The 21,196-nt window shown below is 42.6% G+C and overlaps 1 protein-coding gene across 2 annotated transcripts in view; it reads right to left on the reverse strand.

Moving 5' to 3' along the window:
• Positions 1 to 21,196, reverse strand: part of REV3L (REV3 like, DNA directed polymerase zeta catalytic subunit) — a 372,405-nt gene that overhangs the window by 166,625 nt on the left and 184,584 nt on the right. For both annotated transcript variants that reach the window (XM_063917144.1, XM_063917145.1), the window contains exons 10-12: positions 18,077 to 18,205; positions 4,097 to 4,334; positions 1,381 to 1,517 (exon numbers count right to left, since the gene is read on the reverse strand). In XM_063917144.1, coding sequence (XP_063773214.1) covers positions 1,381 to 1,517; positions 4,097 to 4,334; positions 18,077 to 18,205 — 504 coding nt within the window. The remainder of the gene's footprint in view (positions 1 to 1,380; positions 1,518 to 4,096; positions 4,335 to 18,076; positions 18,206 to 21,196) is intronic.

The following is a 21,196-nucleotide window of genomic DNA, read 5'->3' on the forward strand; positions in this document are numbered from 1 at the left end:
TAAATGCACTGGTGCCTTCTCAGTAGAAATGGTTAAATAAACAGGAAAAATAGAGCGGCACTCAGCGTCTTGATCAAAAAAGTAAAAAAGTGTATTTAAAACAGCAACAAGAACCAACGTTTCGGGACACACAGGTCCCTTTGGCTGTACACCTTGACAAAGGGACCTGTGTGTCCCGAAACGTTGGTTCTTGTTGGTGTTTTAAATACACTTTTTTACTTTTTTGATCAAGACGCTGAGTGCCGCTCTATTTTTCCTGTTTATTTATATATATATATATATATATATATATATACATACACACACATATACACACACACAATAGACGCTTAATAGGTCTACACATGCACCATCCCAAATACAGTTCCAGACTTCATAGCCTGGATTACCTGACAATCCATTGCTATCCCCCATGTATGTGGAGAATGCTGGACTAGGGACTTAATCAGCTGTCCCCCACTATGTGCTGCCACAGTAGACATGTTATTTGCACTCAAAGCTTACATGGTTTTACATGGTTAGCCATGGTTATATCCCCCCTTCACCTCTCCCCCTATACCTGTGAGAGGCAATGACGGGTAAGGGACTGCGAGCCGCGGCACCATAGGGAGCTGTCCGCGGCCATCAAGCATAACAGTGTTAGTGAGAGCAGACGGACGACCAGCACGGAAGCTGATCAGGGACACAGCATGCGCCCAGCAGCAGCAGCGCGAATGCTGACCACAGCCGGGCTGGAGAGTGCAGACAAGGAAATATAAACTCCCAAACATGGTGGGGAGGCAGCAAGGTCTGACCGCCCCGTTTCTAAAAGCTCATGTCAGTTTAAAGCATGTCCAATGTATAACGAAGCGGCGGCAGTGTGAGCTGCCTGGCTGCTCCTTACCTGTGTTATGTGGAGGCTCAGATGGGGCTTCTCTCCTAAGCACTGTCCAGCTCCTGCAGCCTTAGGCTGAATCAGCTACCGCTAATTATATGGCGGGGCTCATTCCTAAGCGCCGACAAGCCAATGCTGCATCCGCAGCTCCTACAATCCCGGACCCACGCTTCTTAGTAAGCTGGGAAGGGATTGGGAATTGTCAAAACAGAAGTGTGTGGGAAGTCTCCAAACGTGTGCCATCCCAGTGAGGCTCAAAAAAACACTGAGGTATCTTGGGAGTATGGAGGGTTACTAATTTAAATATTTAAATGTGCATATCCTTGCTAACGCCCCGTCCATATCCCAAGAGTACTCCAGTGACCCCTAGTGGATGAAAAAGAAATACAGTTATTTTACAGAAAATCCTGAGCATTCTATATGATCATAGACTGTATACTTATAGATATTTTCCCAAAACTTTAGCAGCAAGTAATAATTCAAAATTATAGAAACAATCTATTTACCACTGTTTTCATCTGCTGTGCCATCTAATTGAGGTATGGAAAAATTTGCAAGGAGCAGTTTGTTACTACTCCACTCCATTTCATTGTCTGTGGAGTCGTCATCTTCTGACGAGCTTTCTTCAATGTTCTTACCAAGGCTAAAAAAAACAAATAGTGCCAGTTCAGTTATACAAAACCTACTTTAGCATTATATACCACTTAAAACTTGTGGCTACAGCAAAGATGACATACAAGACAAAAGCACAATCCTCATCATATCATCCAGAACCTTCAGTATACCACCACCAAAAGTTCCACAAGCTATTTAAAAAAGCAAATTAACCCTCTAATGGGGGAGAGTTCAAGAAAATAAAACAGCAAGTTTTTATATTCCGCCAAATCAATGCAGCAAGCTAAGGGGGAGGTTTAACTGTGAATTAATTTGTGCAAATTTTAACTATTCACTTAAAAAAAAAAAAAGTTTACAGGTTACAATGGGAGAAATTGTGGCTTTTAGTTTGCATAACCATTCTAGGTGGTGACTATGAAAAAGTCCTTACTTTAAAATACAAATGTCAGGGCAGAATGAAGTACCTCTGGTACACCCCTTGGAATGAATAATAATTTCTGTCTAAGGGGGAGATTCAATTAACAGCGGTAATTTACCGTTGCCCAATTGATCCCCTGTGGCTATACAATTAATCCCAAAATGTGGCCACTGACAGCTATTATCAGGGATTTGTTTCGGGACCTCAGCAGGATCCGGGGAAAAAAACAGATAAAAGCCTGTTTTAACAAATCTGACACCTAAAACACATAGGTACATCAACAAATCAAAGAAAGGAAAAACAAAACCCTGAAAAACTCACTTTTTTTTTACCCAAAAAAATATCAGAGCTAACTGCATTCCCCCTTAAGTGTTTAAGTAGTAGTCATCTTCTCTAATAAGCAGCAAAATGGGGTTAATGATGTTGGACATGAATGTTGAGGTGTTGTATTGTTGGGAAAGGGATTTTTAGGACTATGCAAAAAAAAGTTACACGTGTGTTTTTACATATATTTTATTACCTTTATATAAACATTTACAAATCACTATAGAGATACTTTAATGTACCCCAAAATATTCTAAATATTTTTATTTGCTGAAATATACGTGGCGGCTTTGAAGGATTCCTTCATTAATAAAAGTTAGAAGGTGTAATGGATGACTTTGTACCAAAGCCTCCTATTCTGTGCTAATGGCCACTATCACAGCATTCTACATAATGCTTATGGCCACTTGCTTATTTACTACTGTTTCGGGGTTTAAGATGGTTTCCCACTCTTTCATGTACTTCATATAGTCTGCCCCCTATGGAGTTACTGCGTTACATTGTTGCGATGTCAAGGACTTGTTGCTTCTAATTGAATTGCGCAAACTGTTCCGATTTTATTTTTGAAAAAATATTATGCAATATGTGCAGAAAATTCATGCAGGCCTTCACAGTATGGAATTTACTGCTGAATGATTCTGTCAGTATGGGGTAAATGTTATATACAAAACCAGCTTGGTCTGGTCTAAGGTTGGCTACTTTCAAACATTGGGCAGACTCACATGGAACCCTCTAATGCCTGCAGTTGGCAGACTATTACATTTACCCCCATATGTCCACTTCTTTAAGAATTGACAATTACAAAATGAATGCATTGGTATATTTTTAATTATTTTGGAACTGGGCAATAGACAAGAGGATAGTACACTAAAATGCAATGCCCATTTGCTAAGTTAATGATTAGTCAACACATGACACCTAAAAATTAGAAGAATCAAACTGCTCATGGCCAGAAAGGGGTAAAAATGTAAAACTGAAAGGAAATAACTGAACATGCTCTGCTTTTCTTGAGATTTTGGACAGATTTATTGATTGACAACTGTGAGAAGTGTATTTGATGATGGGCAATCATCTCTCAATGCAAGTGGTATGAAAAGTCAAACTTTCACTTCTATTTCGTGTATAAAAAATATTTGGGGAGGGGGTTTACTTGTCTTTAAAACACTTCAGGAAACTGGACATGCAATTTACAATTAAAAGACGACAGGTTCATTCATTCCACTCTATTTCCCATATAGAAGGAAAATGTAGCAAAACTGCAGAGAAAAAAATATTACTTGTATAACAAGTATTTTGTCCAAAAACATCTTAATGTTCTTAAGACAATATTTACCTCTAACTAATCACAGACATGCCCGCAGAACCCTTTATGGTGCATGTTGCTGCCTCCTTCGCTCTATAGCAAGAATGACGGTAACACAGCAGAGTACCATCTGCTATCCTGGAGCCCTGTCGGGATCCTACCTCTGTGATGCTGTGCTTCATACAGTAGTTCAAGCAGAGCTCTGTACACTAAGTTCCTCTGGATATGCTGTAATAGACAGTTCTGTCATCGGTACAAAAAAAAAAATCTACTTGCAGTTCTACACTATTCTTCATTTTATCTGAGCAGACTTTGGAAACAGTAACATCTGCTTTACCCATGACAACAACACATGCAAAATCGGCATGGAGGAAACTGGATTTACTATGGAATATCTGAACAGGCTGCCAGACATGTGCACACTTTGTAATGTACAGTAAAGCAGGTATCTCATCTAACAAACATGTACAGCAGGCCAAATAAACAATATATTTTTTCAGAAAAAGGATCCACTTGGACATAGAGGGCAAAGTGAAAGTTGCTTTTCCAGTTGGATACATACTTTCTTTTACCATCATGTTCTTCCATGTTGTTGTCCCATCTTTGAGACATTAATATGCTAAGCTCCATTTCCTCCTTCTCCACTTGTGGTTCATTCTCCTCATCATCACTATTCTGCATGTTACTGCACCTTGCAGAAAAGCTGTGCTGCGACAAGCGCCTTGATAGGTCCACTTGATAACCATCATCTTCTAGACCAGCTAGCAGTTTTATCATGGCTTGATCTTGACTATTATTCACTGAGAATGTAAAAACAGTACAAAACTATTTATTGCAGGTGCATGAGCAGTAGGACATCAATCATCTTCTGTGGAATAAAGAAAATGGCAACTACAGTATGTTATTATTTCATATATACATATATCATATACAGTATTGATGACCAGTTTCTGCTGTGCACTGTGTATCTGACAGATGTGACATAAAATCCCAATAGAAACAAAGATTCATCCTTTACTTTATGGACGTCAATCATCTCCATTTTTCCTATTCACTTTTTTACAAATATTCTTTAAGACATAGGGGGTCATTCCCAGTTGATCGCAGCGCAGCGATCAGGTGAAAAACTGGCATTTCTGCACATGCGTATGCCCCGCAATGCGCACGCGCGACGTACAGGTACAAAGCTCTTTGTGGTTGTGCTCAGGTTCTAGCGAAGTTTTCCTTTGCACTGGCAGCCGCAAGAAGATTGACAGGAAGGGAGCGTTACTGGGTGTCAACTGACCATTTTCAGGGAGTGTTTGCAAAAAACGCAGGCGTGTCCGAAAAAACGCAGGTGTGGCTGGGCGTTCGCTGGGCGGGTGTGTGACATCAAATCCGGACACGAATAGGCTGAAGTGATCGCAAACGCTGAGTAGGTTCAGAGATCCTCAGAAACTGCACAAACTATTTTTGCAGAGCTCGGCTGCACATGCGTTCGCACTTTTGCTAAGCTAAAATACACTCCCCAGTGGGCGGCGGCATAGCGTTTGCACGGCTGCTAAAACTAGCCAGCGAGCGATCAACTCGGAATGACCCCCGATAGAGCAATATAGTGCAACTCTGGCAGTTATCTGGTTGTCAATCGTCCCTCACCCCAGGTCTTCTGCGCATTCTCGGACATCAGAAGAAGCAGTTGCCATGAAATAGTAATATTCAGTTGCAGAAATAAAAAAATAAAAATAAAAAACTCAATTTAAAGTTCTAAGGATAATTCTACAGTAGTCACCACTATATGAGTTTGTGTGAATGTATTTGGACATGTGTCAAAGCCAGGTCACAATTCAATATGCATATTATTATAAAGGGACACATTTTATAGTGGTAAAGCAAATGACAAGGAAAACAGCAGAGCCACTGCTTTCTCAAAGTGGCAAGTAAGAAAAGGTCTGAATTCAATAATCCTAAATCACCCTACCGCCTGTTTGTGGCACAGCAGTCAAAGAACAATAAATCTCTTCACTTACTCAAACCATTTGCTAGCACTGCTTTCTTCTTGGAAAGGGTTAGAAACCACTTAGTTCTGATGGGACACAAATATTCCAAGCTCCTGGGTGGTCAGAGAATGTGGGAAGCCTCTTAGAACACAGGAAATCAATAACAAGTGATGCCTAGGATTCTGCTATAGCTCTCTCATACTAATAAACTAAGCATCAAGGAGATTAATGAATGATGTTATCACAGGACACAAACTGAGAATAGCAGAGTTATAGTATCAATGAAACAGAGATGCCGACTGATGTGGCCACACATGTTCAGATGCGCACATGTGACCTGCCCCCCAAACAGCCAAATAAGTATCCAGTTTAGCCACATACATGACTATGACCGCACACAAATAGCAAAACAGATCACTGGCTCACTCCATTCTTCCACCTTGAGGTAGCGAAATCTGAAATTCCTGACTGTCTATGGGGATTTGTGGTCAGCAACATATCTGTGGACACCTAATGTTGGACTATAGAATATATAAAATATCACTAATATATATATACTAGTGTATAGAAAGATACGTAAAAAAGAGGACAGTAAAAAACAATTTTTTTGTGAACATGATTATCCAGTATGTAAGCACATTACTAGTTTATATTAGATTTCAGCTCCCTGTCTTTTCTGCATTCTGCTGTAAGTTGCAGCTAATGCAGTTTACACAGAAAGCACTGGCCATGCTCCGTCTTCCTTAGGCTATGGGTAGATGCATCATTACCTACCGAATGATTGTTAACAGGCTGTAACTGGAAAAAGGCTAGGACTTAAGTTCTATACATCATTTTCAAGGAGCCAGGCCCCACACTGTTTTATAATGTGAACAGTGTAAATGAGCACATTTGGCTTGGTATCCCATATCACTGCTATTCCCAAACAAAACAAAAACCCTATCCTTTAATATAAATGTCCATACTCCTCTTAAATGCAGACTACAAGCTCGAAGGCTCATGCCAATGAATAAAGACACATTTTATCCTACTACTGTTCTGTGCAAAAGCTTTAGGCAGGTGTGAAAAACTTGCTTCAAAGTAAGAATGCTTTCAAAAATAGTTTATTTTTTATCAATTAACAAAATGCAAAGTGAATGAACAGAAGATAAATCTAAATCAAATCAATATTTGGTGTGACCACCCTTTGCCTTCAAAACAGCATCAATTCTTCTAGGTACACTTGCACACAGTTTTTGAAGGACCTCGGCAGGGAGGTTGTTCCAAACATCTTGGAGAACGAACCCCAGATATTCTATGGATGTAGGCTTGCTCAAATCCTCCCGTCTCTCCCTTTAATCCCAGACATACAGTACTTGATGTTGAGATAAGGGCTCTGTGGGGGCCATATCATCACTTCCAGGACTCCTTGTTCTTTCTTTACGCTGAAGATAGTTCTTAATGACATTTTCTGTATGTTTGGGGTCATTGGCTCCAAATTTATTTTGCAGCAGGACAATTAGATGCCTCCCTGATGGTATTGCATGATGGATAAGTACCTGCCTGTTTTCATAAGCAAACAACTGGGCAATGTTGAGGACCGTAAATGCAGTGGTCGCCCAAGGAAACTTAATGCATCAGATGAAAGACCCATTGTGCTTACTTCCCTTTGAAATCGGAAGATGTCCAGCAGTGCCATCAGCTCAGAACTGGCAGAATTCAGTGTGACCCAGGTATACCCATCTACCGTTCAGAGACGTTTGGGCAGAAATCATCTTCATGGAGAGTTGCGTCCAAAAAGCCATACCTTCGACATGGAAACAAGGCGAAGCAACTCAAATATGCACGAAAACACAGGAACTGGAGTGCAGAGAAATGGCAGCAGTTGTTCTGGACTGATGAGTCAAAACGTGAAATATTTGGCAGAATACAGAAGGCAGTTTGTTCATCAAAGGGATGGAGAGCAGCACAATAATAAGTGTATGCAGGCAACAATGAAGCATGGTGGAGGTTCCTTGCAAATTTGCGGCTGCATCTCAGCAAATGGAGTTTGGGATTTGCTCAGGATTAGTGGTGTCATCAATACTAAGAGATACAGGCAGGTACTTATCCATCATGCAATATCATCAGATTGGCACCAAACTTATTCTACAGCACGACAATGACTCCAACCAATATGTACTGTACATCCAAAGTATTTAGAATTATCTTCAGCATAAAGAAGAACAAGGAGTCCTGGAAGTGATGATATGGCTCCCACAGAGCCCGGATCTCAACATCATCGAGTCTGTCTGGGACTACATGAAGAGCAAGATGATTTTGAGCAAGCATACATCCACAGAAGAACTGTGGTTAGTTCTCCAAGATGTTTGGCACAACCTCCCTGCCGAGTTCCTTCAAATATGGTGTACAAGTGTACCTAGAAAAATGTATGCAGTTTTGAAGGCAAATTGGTGGTCACATCAAATATTAATTTGATTTAGATTTCTCTTCTGTTCGTTCACTTTGCATTTTGTTTATTGATAAAAAGAAACTATTAACACTTATATTTTTTAAAGCTTTCTTACTTTGCAGCATTCTTTCCACATTTACCTTAAACTTTTGCACAGTACTGTACATCCACCATCACCAGGAAGGGTTTGTACAGGGCTTGGAAAAGAAGAACACCAAAGACTGCATTTTAGATGTCGTCCAACAAGTGAGGAGTATGCCTCAACTTAATAGACAGCATTTATAGCAGGAAAAAATAAGAATTTACTTACCGATAATTCTATTTCTCGTAGTCCGTAGTGGATGCTGGGGACTCCGTAAGGACCATGGGGAATAGCGGCTCCGAAGGAGACTGGGCACAAAAGTAAAGCTTTAGAACTACCTGGTGTGCACTGGCTCCTCCCCCTATGACCCTCCTCCAAGCCTCAGTTAGGATACTGTGCCCGGACGAGCGTACACAATAAGGAAGGATTTTGAATCCCGGGTAAGACTCATACCAGCCACACCAATCACACCGTATAACTCGTGATCTAAACCCAGTTAACAGCATGATAACAGAGGAGCCTCTAGAAAAGATGGCTCACTACAGCAATAACCCGATTTTTTGGTAACAATAACTATGTACCAGTATTGCAGACAATCCGCACTTGGGATGGGCGCCCAGCATCCACTACGGACTACGAGAAATAGAATTATCGGTAAGTAAATTCTTATTTTCTCTAACGTCCTAAGTGGATGCTGGGGACTCCGTAAGGACCATGGGGATTATACCAAAGCTCCCAAACGGGCGGGAGAATGCGGATGACTCTGCAGCACCAAATGAGAGAACTCCAGGTCCTCCTCAGCCAGGGTATCAATTTTGTAGAATTTTACAAACGTATTTGCTCCTGACCAAGTAGCTGCTCGGCAAAGTTGTAAAGCCGAGACCCCTCGGGCAGCCGCCCAAGATGAGCCCACCTTCCTTGTGGAGTGGGCATTTACAGATTTTTGGCTGTGGCAGGCCTGCCACAGAATGTGCAAGCTGAATTGTACTACAAATCCAACGAGCAATAGTCTGCTTAGAAGCAGGAGCACCCAGCTTGTTGGGTGCATACAGGATAAACAGCGAGTCAGATTTTCTGACTCCAGCCGTCCTGGAAACATATATTTTCAGGGCCCTGACAACGTCTAGCAACTTGGAGTCCTCCAAGTCCCTAGTAGCTGCAGGCACCACAATAGGTTGGTTCAGGTGAAACGCTGAAAACCACCTTAGGGAGAAACTGAGGACGAGTCCTCAATTCCGCCCTGTCCGAATGGAAAATCAGATAAGGGCTTTTACAGGATAAAGCCGCCAATTCTGACACGCGCCTGGCCCAGGCCAGGGCCAACAGCATGACCACTTTCCATGTGAGATATTTTAACTCCACAGATTTAAGTGGTTCAAACCAATGTGACTTTTGGAACCCAAAAACTACATTGAGATCCCAAAGTGCCACTGGAGGCACAAAAGGAGGCTGTATATGCAGTACCCCTTTTACAAACGTCTGAACTTCAGGGACTGAAGCTAGTTCTTTTTGGAAGAAAATTGACAGGGCCGAAATTTGAACCTTAATGGACCCCAATTTCAGGCCCATAGACACTCCTGTTTGCAGGAAATGTAGGAATCGACCCAGTTGAATTTCCTCCGTCGGGCCTTACTGGCCTCGCACCACGCAACATATTTTCGCCAAATGCGGTGATAATGTTTTGCGGTTACATCCTTCCTGGCTTTGATCAGGATAGGGATGACTTCATCCGGAATGCCTTTTTTCCTTCAGGATCCGACGTTCAACCGCCATGCCGTCAAACGCAGCCGCGGTAAGTCTTGGAACAGACAGGGTCCTTGCTGGAGCAGGTCCCTTCTTAGAGGTAGAGGCCACGGATCCTCCGTGAGCATCTCTTTAAGTTCCGGTTACCAAGTCCTTCTTGGCCAATCCGGAGCCACGAATATAGTGCTTACTCCTCTCCATCTTATCAATCTCAGTACCTTGGGTATGAGAGGCAGAGGAGGGAACACATACACTGACTGGTACACCCACGGTGTTACCAGAGCGTCTACAGCTATTGCCTGAGGGTCCCTTGACCTGGCGCAATACCTGTCGAGTTTTTCCCAACGGTTTATAATCATGTGGAAGACTTCTGGGTGAAGTCTCCACTCTCCCGGGTGGAGGTCTTGTCTGCTGAGGAAGTCTGCTTCCCAGTTGTCCACTCCCGGAATGAATACTGCTGACAGTGCTATCACATGATTTTCCGCCCAGCGAAGAATCCTTGCAGCTTCTGCCATTGCCCTCCTGCTTCTTGTGCCACCCTGTCTGTTTACGTGGGTGACTGCCGTGATGTTGTCCGACTGGATCAACACCGGCTGACCTTGAAGCAGAGGTCTTGCTAAGCTTAGAGCATTGTAAATGACCCTTAGCTTCAGGATATTTATGTGAAGTGATGTCTCCAGGCTTGACCATAAGCCCTGGAAATTCCTTCCCTGTGTGACTGCTCCCCAGCCTCGCAGGCTGGCATCCGTGGTCACCAGGACCCAGTCCTGAATGCCGAATCTGCGGCCCTCTAGAAGATGAGCACTCTGCAACCACCACAGGAGGGACACCCTTGTCCTTGGTGACAGGGTTATCCGCTGATGCATCTGAAGATGCGACCCGGACCATTTGTCCAGCAGGTCCCACTGGAAAGTTCTTGCGTGGAATCTGCCGAATGGGATTGCTTCGTAGGAAGCCACCATTTTACCCAGAACCCTTGTGCATTGATGCACTGAGAGTTGGCTTGGTTTTAGGAGGTTCCTGACTAGCTCGGATAACTCCCTGGCTTTCTCCTCCGGGAGAAACACCTTTTTCTGGACTGTGTCCAGGATCATCCCTAGGAACAGAAGACAAGTCGTCGGAACCAGCTGCGATTTTGGAATATTGAGAATCCAATCGTGCTGCCGCAACACTACCTGAGATAGTGCTACACCGACCTCCAACTGTTCCCTGGATCTTACCCTTATCAGGGAATCGTCCAAGTAAGGGATAACTAAAATTCCCTTCCTTCGAAGGAATATCATCATTTCGGCCATTACCTTGGTAAAGACCCGGGGTGCCGTGGACCATCCATACGGCAGCGTCTGAACTGATAGTGACAGTTCTGTACCATAAACCTGAGGTACCCTTGGTGAGAAGGGTAAATTGGGACATGAAGGTAAGCATCCTTGATGTCCCGAGACATCATGTAGTCCCCTTCTTCCAGGTTCGCAATCACTGCTCTGAGTGACTCAATCTTGAATTTGAACCTCTGTATGTAAGTGTTCAAAGATTTTAGATTTAGAATCGGTCTCACCGAGCCGTCCGGCTTCGGTACCACAACAGTGTGGAATAATACCCCGTTCCCTGTTGCAGGAGGGGTACCTTGATTATCACCTGCTGGGAATACAGCTTGTGAATGGCTTCCAAAACTGTCTCCCTGTCAGAAGGAGACATCGGTAAAGCCGACTTTAGGAAACGGCGAGGGGGAGACGTCTCGAATTCCAATTTGTACCCCTGAGATATCACCTGAAGGATCCAGGGGTCTACTTGCGAGTGAGCCCACTGCGCGCTGAAATTCATTGAGACGGGCCCCCCACCGTGCCTGATTCTGCTTGTAAAGCCCCAGCGTCATACTGAGGGCTTGGCAGAGGCGGGAGAGGGTTTCTGTTCCTGGGAACTGGCTGATTTCTGCAGCCTTTTTCCTCTCCCTCTGTCACGGGGCAGAAATGAGGAACCTTTTGCCCGCTTGTCCACGAAAAGACTGCGCCTGATAATACGGCGTCTTCTCATGTTGAGAGGCGACCTGGGGTACAAACGTGGATTTCCCAGCTGTTGCCGTGGCCACCAGGTCTGAAAGACCGACCCCAAATAACTCCTCCCCTTAATAAGGCAATACTTCCAAATGCCGTTTGGAATCCGCATCACCTGACCACTGTCGTGTCCATAACCCTCTACTGGTAGAAATGGACAATGCACTTAGACTTGATGCCAGTCGGCAAATATTCCGCTGTGCATCACGCATATATAGAAATGCATCTTTCAAATGCTCTATAGGCAATAATATACTGTCCCTATCTAGGGTATCAATATTTTCAGTCAGGGAATCCGACCACGCCAACCCAGCACTGCACATCCAGGCTGAGGCGATTGCTGGTCGCAGTATAACACCAGTATGTGTGTAAATACATTTTAGGATACCCTCCTGCTTTCTATCAGCAGGATCCTTAAGGGCGGCCATCTCAGGAGAGGGTAGAGCCCTTGTTCTTACAAGCGTGTGAGCGCTTTATCCACCCTAGGGGGTGTTTCCCAACGCACCCTAACCTCCGGCGGGAAAGGATATAATGCCAATAACATTTTAGAAATTATCAGTTGTTATCGGGGGAAACCCACGCTTCATCACACACCTCATTTAATTTCTCAGATTCAGGAAAACTACAGGTAGTTTTTCCTCACCGAACATAATACCCCTTTTTGGTGGTACTCGTATTATCAGAAATGTGTAAAACATTTTTCATTGCCTCAATCATGTAACGTGTGGCCCTACTGGAAGTCACATTTGTCTCTTCACCGTCGACACTGGAGTCAGTATCCGTGTCGGCGTCTATATCTGCCATCTGAGGTAACGGGCGCTTTAGAGCCCCTGACGGCCTATGAGACGTCTGGACAGGCACAAGCTGAGTAGCCGGCTGTCTCATGTCAACCACTGTCTCTTATACAGAGCTGACACTGTCACGTAATTCCTTCCAACAGTTCATCCACTCAGGTGTCGACCCCCTAGGGGGTGACATCACTATTACAGGCAATCTGCTCCGTCTCCACATAATTTTTCTCCTCATACATGTCGACACAAACGTACCGACACACAGCACACACACAGGGAATGCTCTGATAGAGGACAGGACCCCACTAGCCCTTTGGGGAGACAGAGGGAGAGTTTGCCAGCACACACCAGAGCGCTATATATATACAGGGATAACCTTATATAAGTGTTTTTCCCCTTATAGCTGCTGTATTGTTAATACTGCGCCTAATTAGTGCCCCCCTCTCTTTTTTAACCCTTTCTGTAGTGTAGTGACTGCAGGGGAGAGCCTGGGGAGCTTCCCTCCAACTGAGCTGTGAGGGAAAATGGCGCCAGTGTGCTGAGGAGATAGGCTCCGCTCCTTTTTCGCGGACTTTTCTCCTGCTTTTTTATGGATTCTGGCAGGGGTTAAAATTCATCCATATAGCCCTGGGGGCTATATGTGATGTTTTTTTTGCCAGCCAAGGTGTTTTTATTGCTGCTCAGGGCGCCCCCCCCTAGCGCCCTGCACCCTCAGTGACCGAAGTGTGAAGTGTGCTGAGGAGCAATGGCGCACAGCTGCAGTGCTGTGCGCTACCTTGGTGAAGACAGGACGTCTTCTGCCGCCGATTTTCCGGACCTCTTCTGTCTTCTGGCTCTGTAAGGGGGCCGGCGGCGCGGCTCTGGGACCCATCCATGGCTGGGCCTGTGATCGTCCCTCTGGAGCTAATGTCCAGTAGCCTAAGAAGCCCAATCCACTCTGCACGCAGGTGAGTTCGCTTCTTCTCCCCTTAGTCCCTCGATGCAGTGAGCCTGTTGCCAGCAGGTCTCACTGAAAATAAAAAACCTAAAATTAAACTTTTCACTAAGCAGCTCAGGAGAGCCACCTAGTGTGCACCCTTCTCGTTCGGGCACAAAAATCTAACTGAGGCTTGGAGGAGGGTCATAGGGGGAGGAGCCAGTGCACACCAGGTAGTTCTAAAGCTTTACTTTTGTGCCCAGTCTCCTGCGGAGCCGCTATTCCCCATGGTCCTTACGGAGTCCCCAGCATCCACTTAGGACGTTAGAGAAATAGAATTTGAACGCAGGTAAGACTACTCTAGTTTACTTTTTTTTTTTTTTAACCCTTTATTACCTCAGTCACTATGTGAACGTATTTCTTTAAATCAGGTTTGGGATAGTGTAATGTAGTGGTCACCCCAAGGTCGTAATTATGTGGGTCCTAGAGACCCATCATTTAAAAAAACAAAAAATAGTGGTGTTAATTTACTGTTTCTGGGTCCCATTGTAATTTATAGTTTTGCAGAAAATACCCTTTAGTTCTCATAAGACCCCCCCCCTACATGCCCATAAAAATGCCCAACCCTCCCCAATGTCAACAGATCAGCTCAAATGCCCCTTAAGTGCCAGTAAGTCCTCCTCCAGCCATCAGACCTCACCAATGCCAAAGCACCACAAGCTCCTTAAGTGCCAATCAAACCTAACCCATACCATCATAGCACCCCCATTTGCCCCTCAAGTGTCAATCAGGCCTGCCCGGACAATCAGATCCCTCTCATACTGCTTAATGATCACCCCATGCCATCAAACCCTCTTATATTTCCCTTAAGTGCCAATCAGAGCTCATCCATGCTATCAGAGCTCATCCATGCTATACGTGGCCCTTAAGTGCCAATCATATCCCACCCCACATAAACACCAACTCATGGTCTGGGGAAATAAATACTGCTTTTTATCAGCTGCCTAAAGTCATAGCTTTATATGCAGTGCAGGATACTGGAGACATTTGTGGAATCTGCTGTCAGCGTGAATTTCAACTTCAAGGTGCCACTAACTTCTGGATGGGGACAAGTGATGGGAACCTCAGCATGCCCGTTGTTTGTGAGCCATTATGGGAAAAATATGGCTGCACTGCTTGGGGTGGGCCACGAGTGTGTGATCGCGGCTGCACTGTGATTGGGTGGTGATAGCTTCACTCTGGCCGGAGCACATTCTGCAGGACACAGTCTGAGTCCCCTGCCACAATTTTCTGTAAACGACACACTATGGTTCAGAACAAAAAATACGGGTCATGTCTATGCCATGCATGTTTTAACTACCACCAGTATTGGAAGGTTAGTCCATCAATCATTCAGTAATTAATATTCCATTATCCTAGAACCCTCCAGTTTTAATGCATGTCCTTTTTGTTCTAACCGAGTGTAAGTGTCCTGTTCTTCTGGTGGCCCAATCACCCCCTTGTTACGAGTGTTTACCTACTGGCAATAAAGTAGACAGAAATTGGTATACAGATGTGTCCTCATACAACTCGTTTGTATACACCATATGGTGCAAGACACCCGATGTAACAGAGATGCCCAGAGAGGAGTAGCGTAATGTACTATTCCTTCATTTTTGCAACTTATACACATTGCAGATGCAGCAAAAAGCAGTGTGTACTAGACACACTAGACTACGATAATAACCACACAGGAATTGGTTTTACACATGTACAAAGTCATAGATGAAGCACAACGGAACTTGGCATGAGGAAAGCTGAGTCTACTCACATTGGTGCCCTTTTAACATAGATGCAGACTCTGTCACACACAGATGTATAAATGTCACACATTAAATTGGTCAGTGTACTCTAGCCAGGACTGCCATCAGAAATGATGGAGCCCAGGACTGACAGGGCCCCTCCCTCCCAAAAAACAGATTCTGCCCTCTGCTCCACCCCTATGTGATGACATACATTGTGACGTTACATAAAGGTGGAGTGTTGCGGACCTACAGGAATGGTTTACAGAGTGCTGATGCACAGATAAGGCTTGTTTTAAGAAGTAATCCTTGTACATCAGACTGCTGTTGATTCACAGACTGGTGCAGCTCTACCGGTATTGGCAGTAAGAGCCAGGGGTGGGCCCCCCTCTCTGTAAGGGCCTGGGACATCACTCCCCACAGTCCCCCCCTGATGGCTGCCCTGAATCTAGCAATGTAGTTTTGTCACTCACAGTGGTTTTATTTATGCGAATAAGATGCATATTTTGAGCGAGAAAGACCCTTGATGTGGCAGAGTTGCTCGGGATCTTGTGCACAGAGAGGGGCTATTTGGCACAATTGAATAGCTGTGTATAAGGACACATCTGCAAGTATAAAATGAAGCCAGCCAATAACAGCACCCATACAAACATAGCAAGTCAGAAAAGAAGCAGCAGTGCATGGATTTACTGTCCTCCCTACTAATTGCCATCTGACTGATATCAAAGCACAGCAGAAGCTTACAGCTGGAAAGGCAACTCTCTCCCATGAGTAGTAACTCTTCAGACAGAGAAGTGCAGCCAGTTTCAAGGATTGATAGAATATTACCTTGAAAATTCTAGAAGAGACACGTTAAAGTGACCAAATTAACATGTGCAAAAAAATTACAGGTTAATGACAAGAACTAACAAACCTTTTAGACTCCGGACTGTGCTAGTAAAAAGGGGACATTTTTTTTAATGGACGATAAAAAAAGGTGGTGATAAGAAGATTCTCAGGGCGGTGTCCTATTAACTGCAGAAAGCAACCGCAGCTAAAGGATTCCCCCGGGGCTATCCAATTAGCCCCATAAACCAGCACTTATCGGGGATTATGCTTTGCATTTCTCAGGCAGAATACCAGATAACCAGCCCCAGAAGACCTGTGTTTGGACGGTAACACATGGGTCCGCGATCTTATCATGGAGCCCATGTGTTATTGGCAGATAACTGATGATTTACTGGACAGTAAAAACAGGCTGTAATTGGATAGCCTGACAGCATTATCCAGTTAAAAATACCCCTATTACCCTGTGGTAAATCACCGCATGTAATAGGATACCGCCCTCAAACGGATTTTAAAATGGACAGGAGGCTTTTCTAGTAATATAGTACATTTGTGACCTCCACAATCATGTCGTTCAATAATTATGGTCAGTCAGGCGATTACTCATAAGGCTGAATTGGCAGCTACCTCAACGGAAGATTAAGCTTTGCAATGCAATCGACAATATCAATACAACGACTTATAATACTAAAAAAAAAAAAAAAAAAGAAGTAGAACAAGCAGCAAAGTTTCGAGCTTCCAGATTAGCTGCAAGATTGGAAACTTCCAGAAGTGGCTTATGTAAAAAAAAAAAAAAAAGAAAAAAAAAAAAAAACAATAAGAGAAGTGGCAGACTATAGTGAATCTGCCGTGTTGTGTTGTGTTACAGGGCCCATACATTAGCAATCAGGAAAAAAACTTCAATGATACTGCAATTTTCCCCCCATTCATTTAATGATTATCCAATAAACCAGTATGCACCCATACATTACAGATATTTACTGTCATTTTCAGCAAATACAGATCTTTAACGGCTTAATTTTACTAGTTGGCAAATCGGCTGATCATTACCATACACTAGCAATGTACCGCCCTGATTGGTCGGTGAAGTCCAACATGTTGGACAGCCTGGTTTACTATTTCCGATCACTTTTGGGGTTAAAATCCACAATTGGTGTACCCCATAGGGTGGAGAATTTTTACCCCTATTATCTGCAAAATAGAGAATTGCCATAATACATTGCAGATGTACTGTATGGGCCTCATTACTGGTTCAATGTTTTGCGGATTGGCATATTGCAACATTTAATGCCTTTCCTTTACATTATGTAATACTGAAGCTTCTTTTCAAGCATTGTTCTTTTTATTCAACAGTTTATATACTCTTGGCACAACTGTAATCAAGACTGCATCAAAATAATCAGTAATTAGTAGCAGAAGGGGTAAAGGATGGTCAGCAACCAATCACATGTAGTAGGTTATTGCATCCTGCACTTGCCACTTCCTGAAAATTGACTGATAGAAAAAAATGTATGTGCAAGTAACATTCTAGGAAATTCTTATATCAGTTATAAAGTGCTCCGAGTCCTAGTGAAAGAAAAATGCTATATCAATAGAACTATTATTACTATCCATATAGGTTATAGCAGTAGTTCTTCATCTGGGTGCCACTAGCTGGTGGTCCAGGAACAAATCTAATTATATATGGTCAATGTGATTGCCAGTCACCATCACTGGTTTTGCCTATGAGAAAGGGTGTGGACATACAGAAGAACAGCCCTGTCCACCACCTCATACCTGAGCCTAAGGATAGCAAACAAGCACAATTTACCTAATTTCATCATTGTTTTCTGACTTTCTCAATAAGAAACTTTTGGCCTAGGGATGTCATGAAAAAGAAAAATGCAGATACTATAGGGTGCCGTAATTCATGAATGTTTGAGAACCAGAGATATAGAATAACTTACAGAAAACTGGAGACTGACTGAGCCTCTGAGACATGGGCTGGAAGCATTGACTTGTTTCCATGATGTTTAAAATGGCTTCTTCATCAATCACAGCATCCGTATGGCTATCCTCTTCACACGCCTCAGGTTCTGATAAGAAACACAATGTTCACATACAAAAGCTTTATTCGTAACACACACAAGATGGATCTTCTAGGGCACATACAGAAAAATATTAATAAGACAAAAAAAAAATAAAAGAATCCTCTGGTCTACCCACTGCAAGTCTATTAGAGGAGGAGCTTTTTCACAACTTGTTGTAAAATCTGAGCAAGTAAACTATAATTTGTCATGGCAATCTGTGAGCATTGGCCTGTAGAAAGTTATATAAAATAAATCAATTTACCTCAGTAACCCAACAAATATTTCTATTGTACAGTTGAATAGGGATGGCCACTGACCTTCAGTAGTTAAAACCACGAGTTTGCCAATTGATGGCGGAGAACCAATGAGTCTCCACTATCAACAGCACATAGCACGGCAATGTGTTTTCTTTCCCACAAATATACTTTCTTTCCCACTCCACCAGAGTGACCCACAAAGCTCCCCCCCTTCCTCCCTGCATGGGCCGCAGCCTGCCAAGTGCCACCTCCACTAATGGCCATTGATGGTGTAAACTGTGTATGGTTTCCTGCCATCAGAGGTAACAATTGATGGAAGACCAGAATATTTCCACCCCTAAAGTTACATATCAAACTGCACAAACACAGTGAAGGCATTAGTATTGTTAACAAATAACCAAGATACAGCAGCCTAGCAATGCACTAAGAATACCTGACATTACAGAGTATTGCCCCAGTTCCTAATGAAAGCTAGACCAGTGTTTCTCAAACTCTGTCCTCAGGGAACCCTAACAGTGCATGTTTTCCAGATCATCTAGCTGGCACAAATGTGTGTTAATTGACTTACACAACAGATCTACAGCTGGTACTAAATATTATTGAGTATACCTTGAAAACACACCCTGTTAGGATTCCACAAGGACAGAGATTGAGAAACTTTGGCCTAGAACCACATGAATATCGGGTTAACCCACAAATGGCTGCCTCTTCTCTGTATAATAAAGGATAAGCACTACAATGCTTAAATGTATACTTATCACCAGAATTTAAATGTATTTGATTCAAAAGTATATAAAAAAATACCTAAAAATCACATTTGACTTTTAATTTTAATCATTTTAAAACCTTACTGCTTAATGAGTAACAACTATAAGCAAATATCTGACTTGTACAAGGGGGTATCAAAGTTTTACTGTAATTATCATCATGAAGTTATTGAGATATCCGAATGCAATCTGATCAACATAATCATTGATCCTTATGTGTATGATTTTGTAAATTACAGCTATTTATGTGAACTTGCTTAATTTCACGAGCTGGTAGATGTCCGTAAACTGCAGGATGGACAGAAGTGAAGCCCAGAGTGCTATAATGTTCCTCCATTTGAAGGGTAACAGCGTCCGCCAAATCCACGATGAATTGGTGGCTGTTTATGGTGATGAAAGCCCATCATATGACATTGTTGTGAGGTGGAAAAGGAACTTCCAAACTGGACACATGTCTCTTTCAGATGAGCCTCGATGCAGGAGACCCTCAATCACGGATGATCTTGACGCATGGAAGAAAGTGGAGGCCCTTGTCCTTGAAGACAGACCACTAACCAATGAAGTGATCATGAAAGAAGTTGTTCTTAGTTATGGAAATGTGTGGAAGATTATGCATGAGCAACTGCACATGTCTAAAGTGTCATCACTATGGGTTCCGACGGATTTTTAGATGTTAAATTGATCTAGTATGTTTCTTAGAAATCAGAAGATCCTTTTCTACTTATAACAACTCAAAGGAATATTCAATTAAAGACTTTATGAACTGCAACTCATCCATGGTCATGCATCTTTTGGAATGTTCCTGTGGCCTAAAATATGTGGGCAAAACTAAATGAATCCTTAAATTCGAATACAGGAACACATTCGTAACGTGATGAATAAAGTCAAAAACCATGCAGTTTCTAAACACTTTAAAGAAAACCTCAATTCTAACCTCGAAGAATTGACCTTCAAAGCAACTGAATTAGTAAAACCATGAGAAAGAGGGGGGGGGGGGGGGGGGGTGACATATTGAACAAACTATCCAAAAGAGAGATGTTCTGGATTTTTGAGCTCCAAACTATGTCGCACCTTGGATTCAATGAGACTTTTGAAATTGCCCCATTTTTATAAAGATTTTTCTTTGTTTTTATGATCTTCAACAATAATTACACTCTTGCACTTCTGCACTATATTTTATTACCTTTTATTAATCTTAATATCATCCATTATTGAATATTATTATGTTTCACTTTTCACGGACCTTTACATATAGATATAATGGCTACTACAGGTTGAGTATCCCATATCCAAATATTCCGAAATACGGAATATTCCGAAATACGGAATTTTTCGAGTGAGTGTGAGATAGTGAAACCTTTGTTTTTTGATGGCTCAATGTACACAAACTTTGTTTAATACACAAAGTTATTAAAAATATTGTATTAAATGACCTTCAGGCTGTGTGTATAAGGTGTATATGAAACATAAATGAATTGTGTGAATGTAGACACACTTTGTTTAATGCACAAAGTTATAAAAAATATTGGCTAAAATTACCTTCAGGCTGTGTGTATAAGGTGTATATGAAACATAAATGCATTCTGTGCTTAGACTTAGGTCCCATCACCATGATATCTCATTATGGTATGCAATTATTCCAAAATACGGAAAAATCCCATATCCAAAATACCTCTGGTCCCAAGCATTTTGGATAAGGGATACTCAACCTGTATATTAATAAAATCTGTATGTTCGCATGTAGCACTTTTCACCTATATACCACACATTGGAATAAGGGAACCCATAAAAAGGAGACTATTCCTATGATACATTTTATTCCTAACTGTTTACAATTTTTTTTTAATTTTTGTCATTTGGAAAAAGAAAGATATTTTCCATTTATACTTTGGGACATTTGAAGATTTGTGGGAGAAAGGCCACTGAATAAACCAAAGGACTTGGAAAAACTACCATAAATTTTTCAAAACCCT

The sequence above is a fragment of the Pseudophryne corroboree genome, chromosome 4 (assembly GCF_028390025.1).
Source record: "Pseudophryne corroboree isolate aPseCor3 chromosome 4, aPseCor3.hap2, whole genome shotgun sequence".
Taxonomy (NCBI): Eukaryota; Metazoa; Chordata; class Amphibia; order Anura; family Myobatrachidae; genus Pseudophryne; species Pseudophryne corroboree.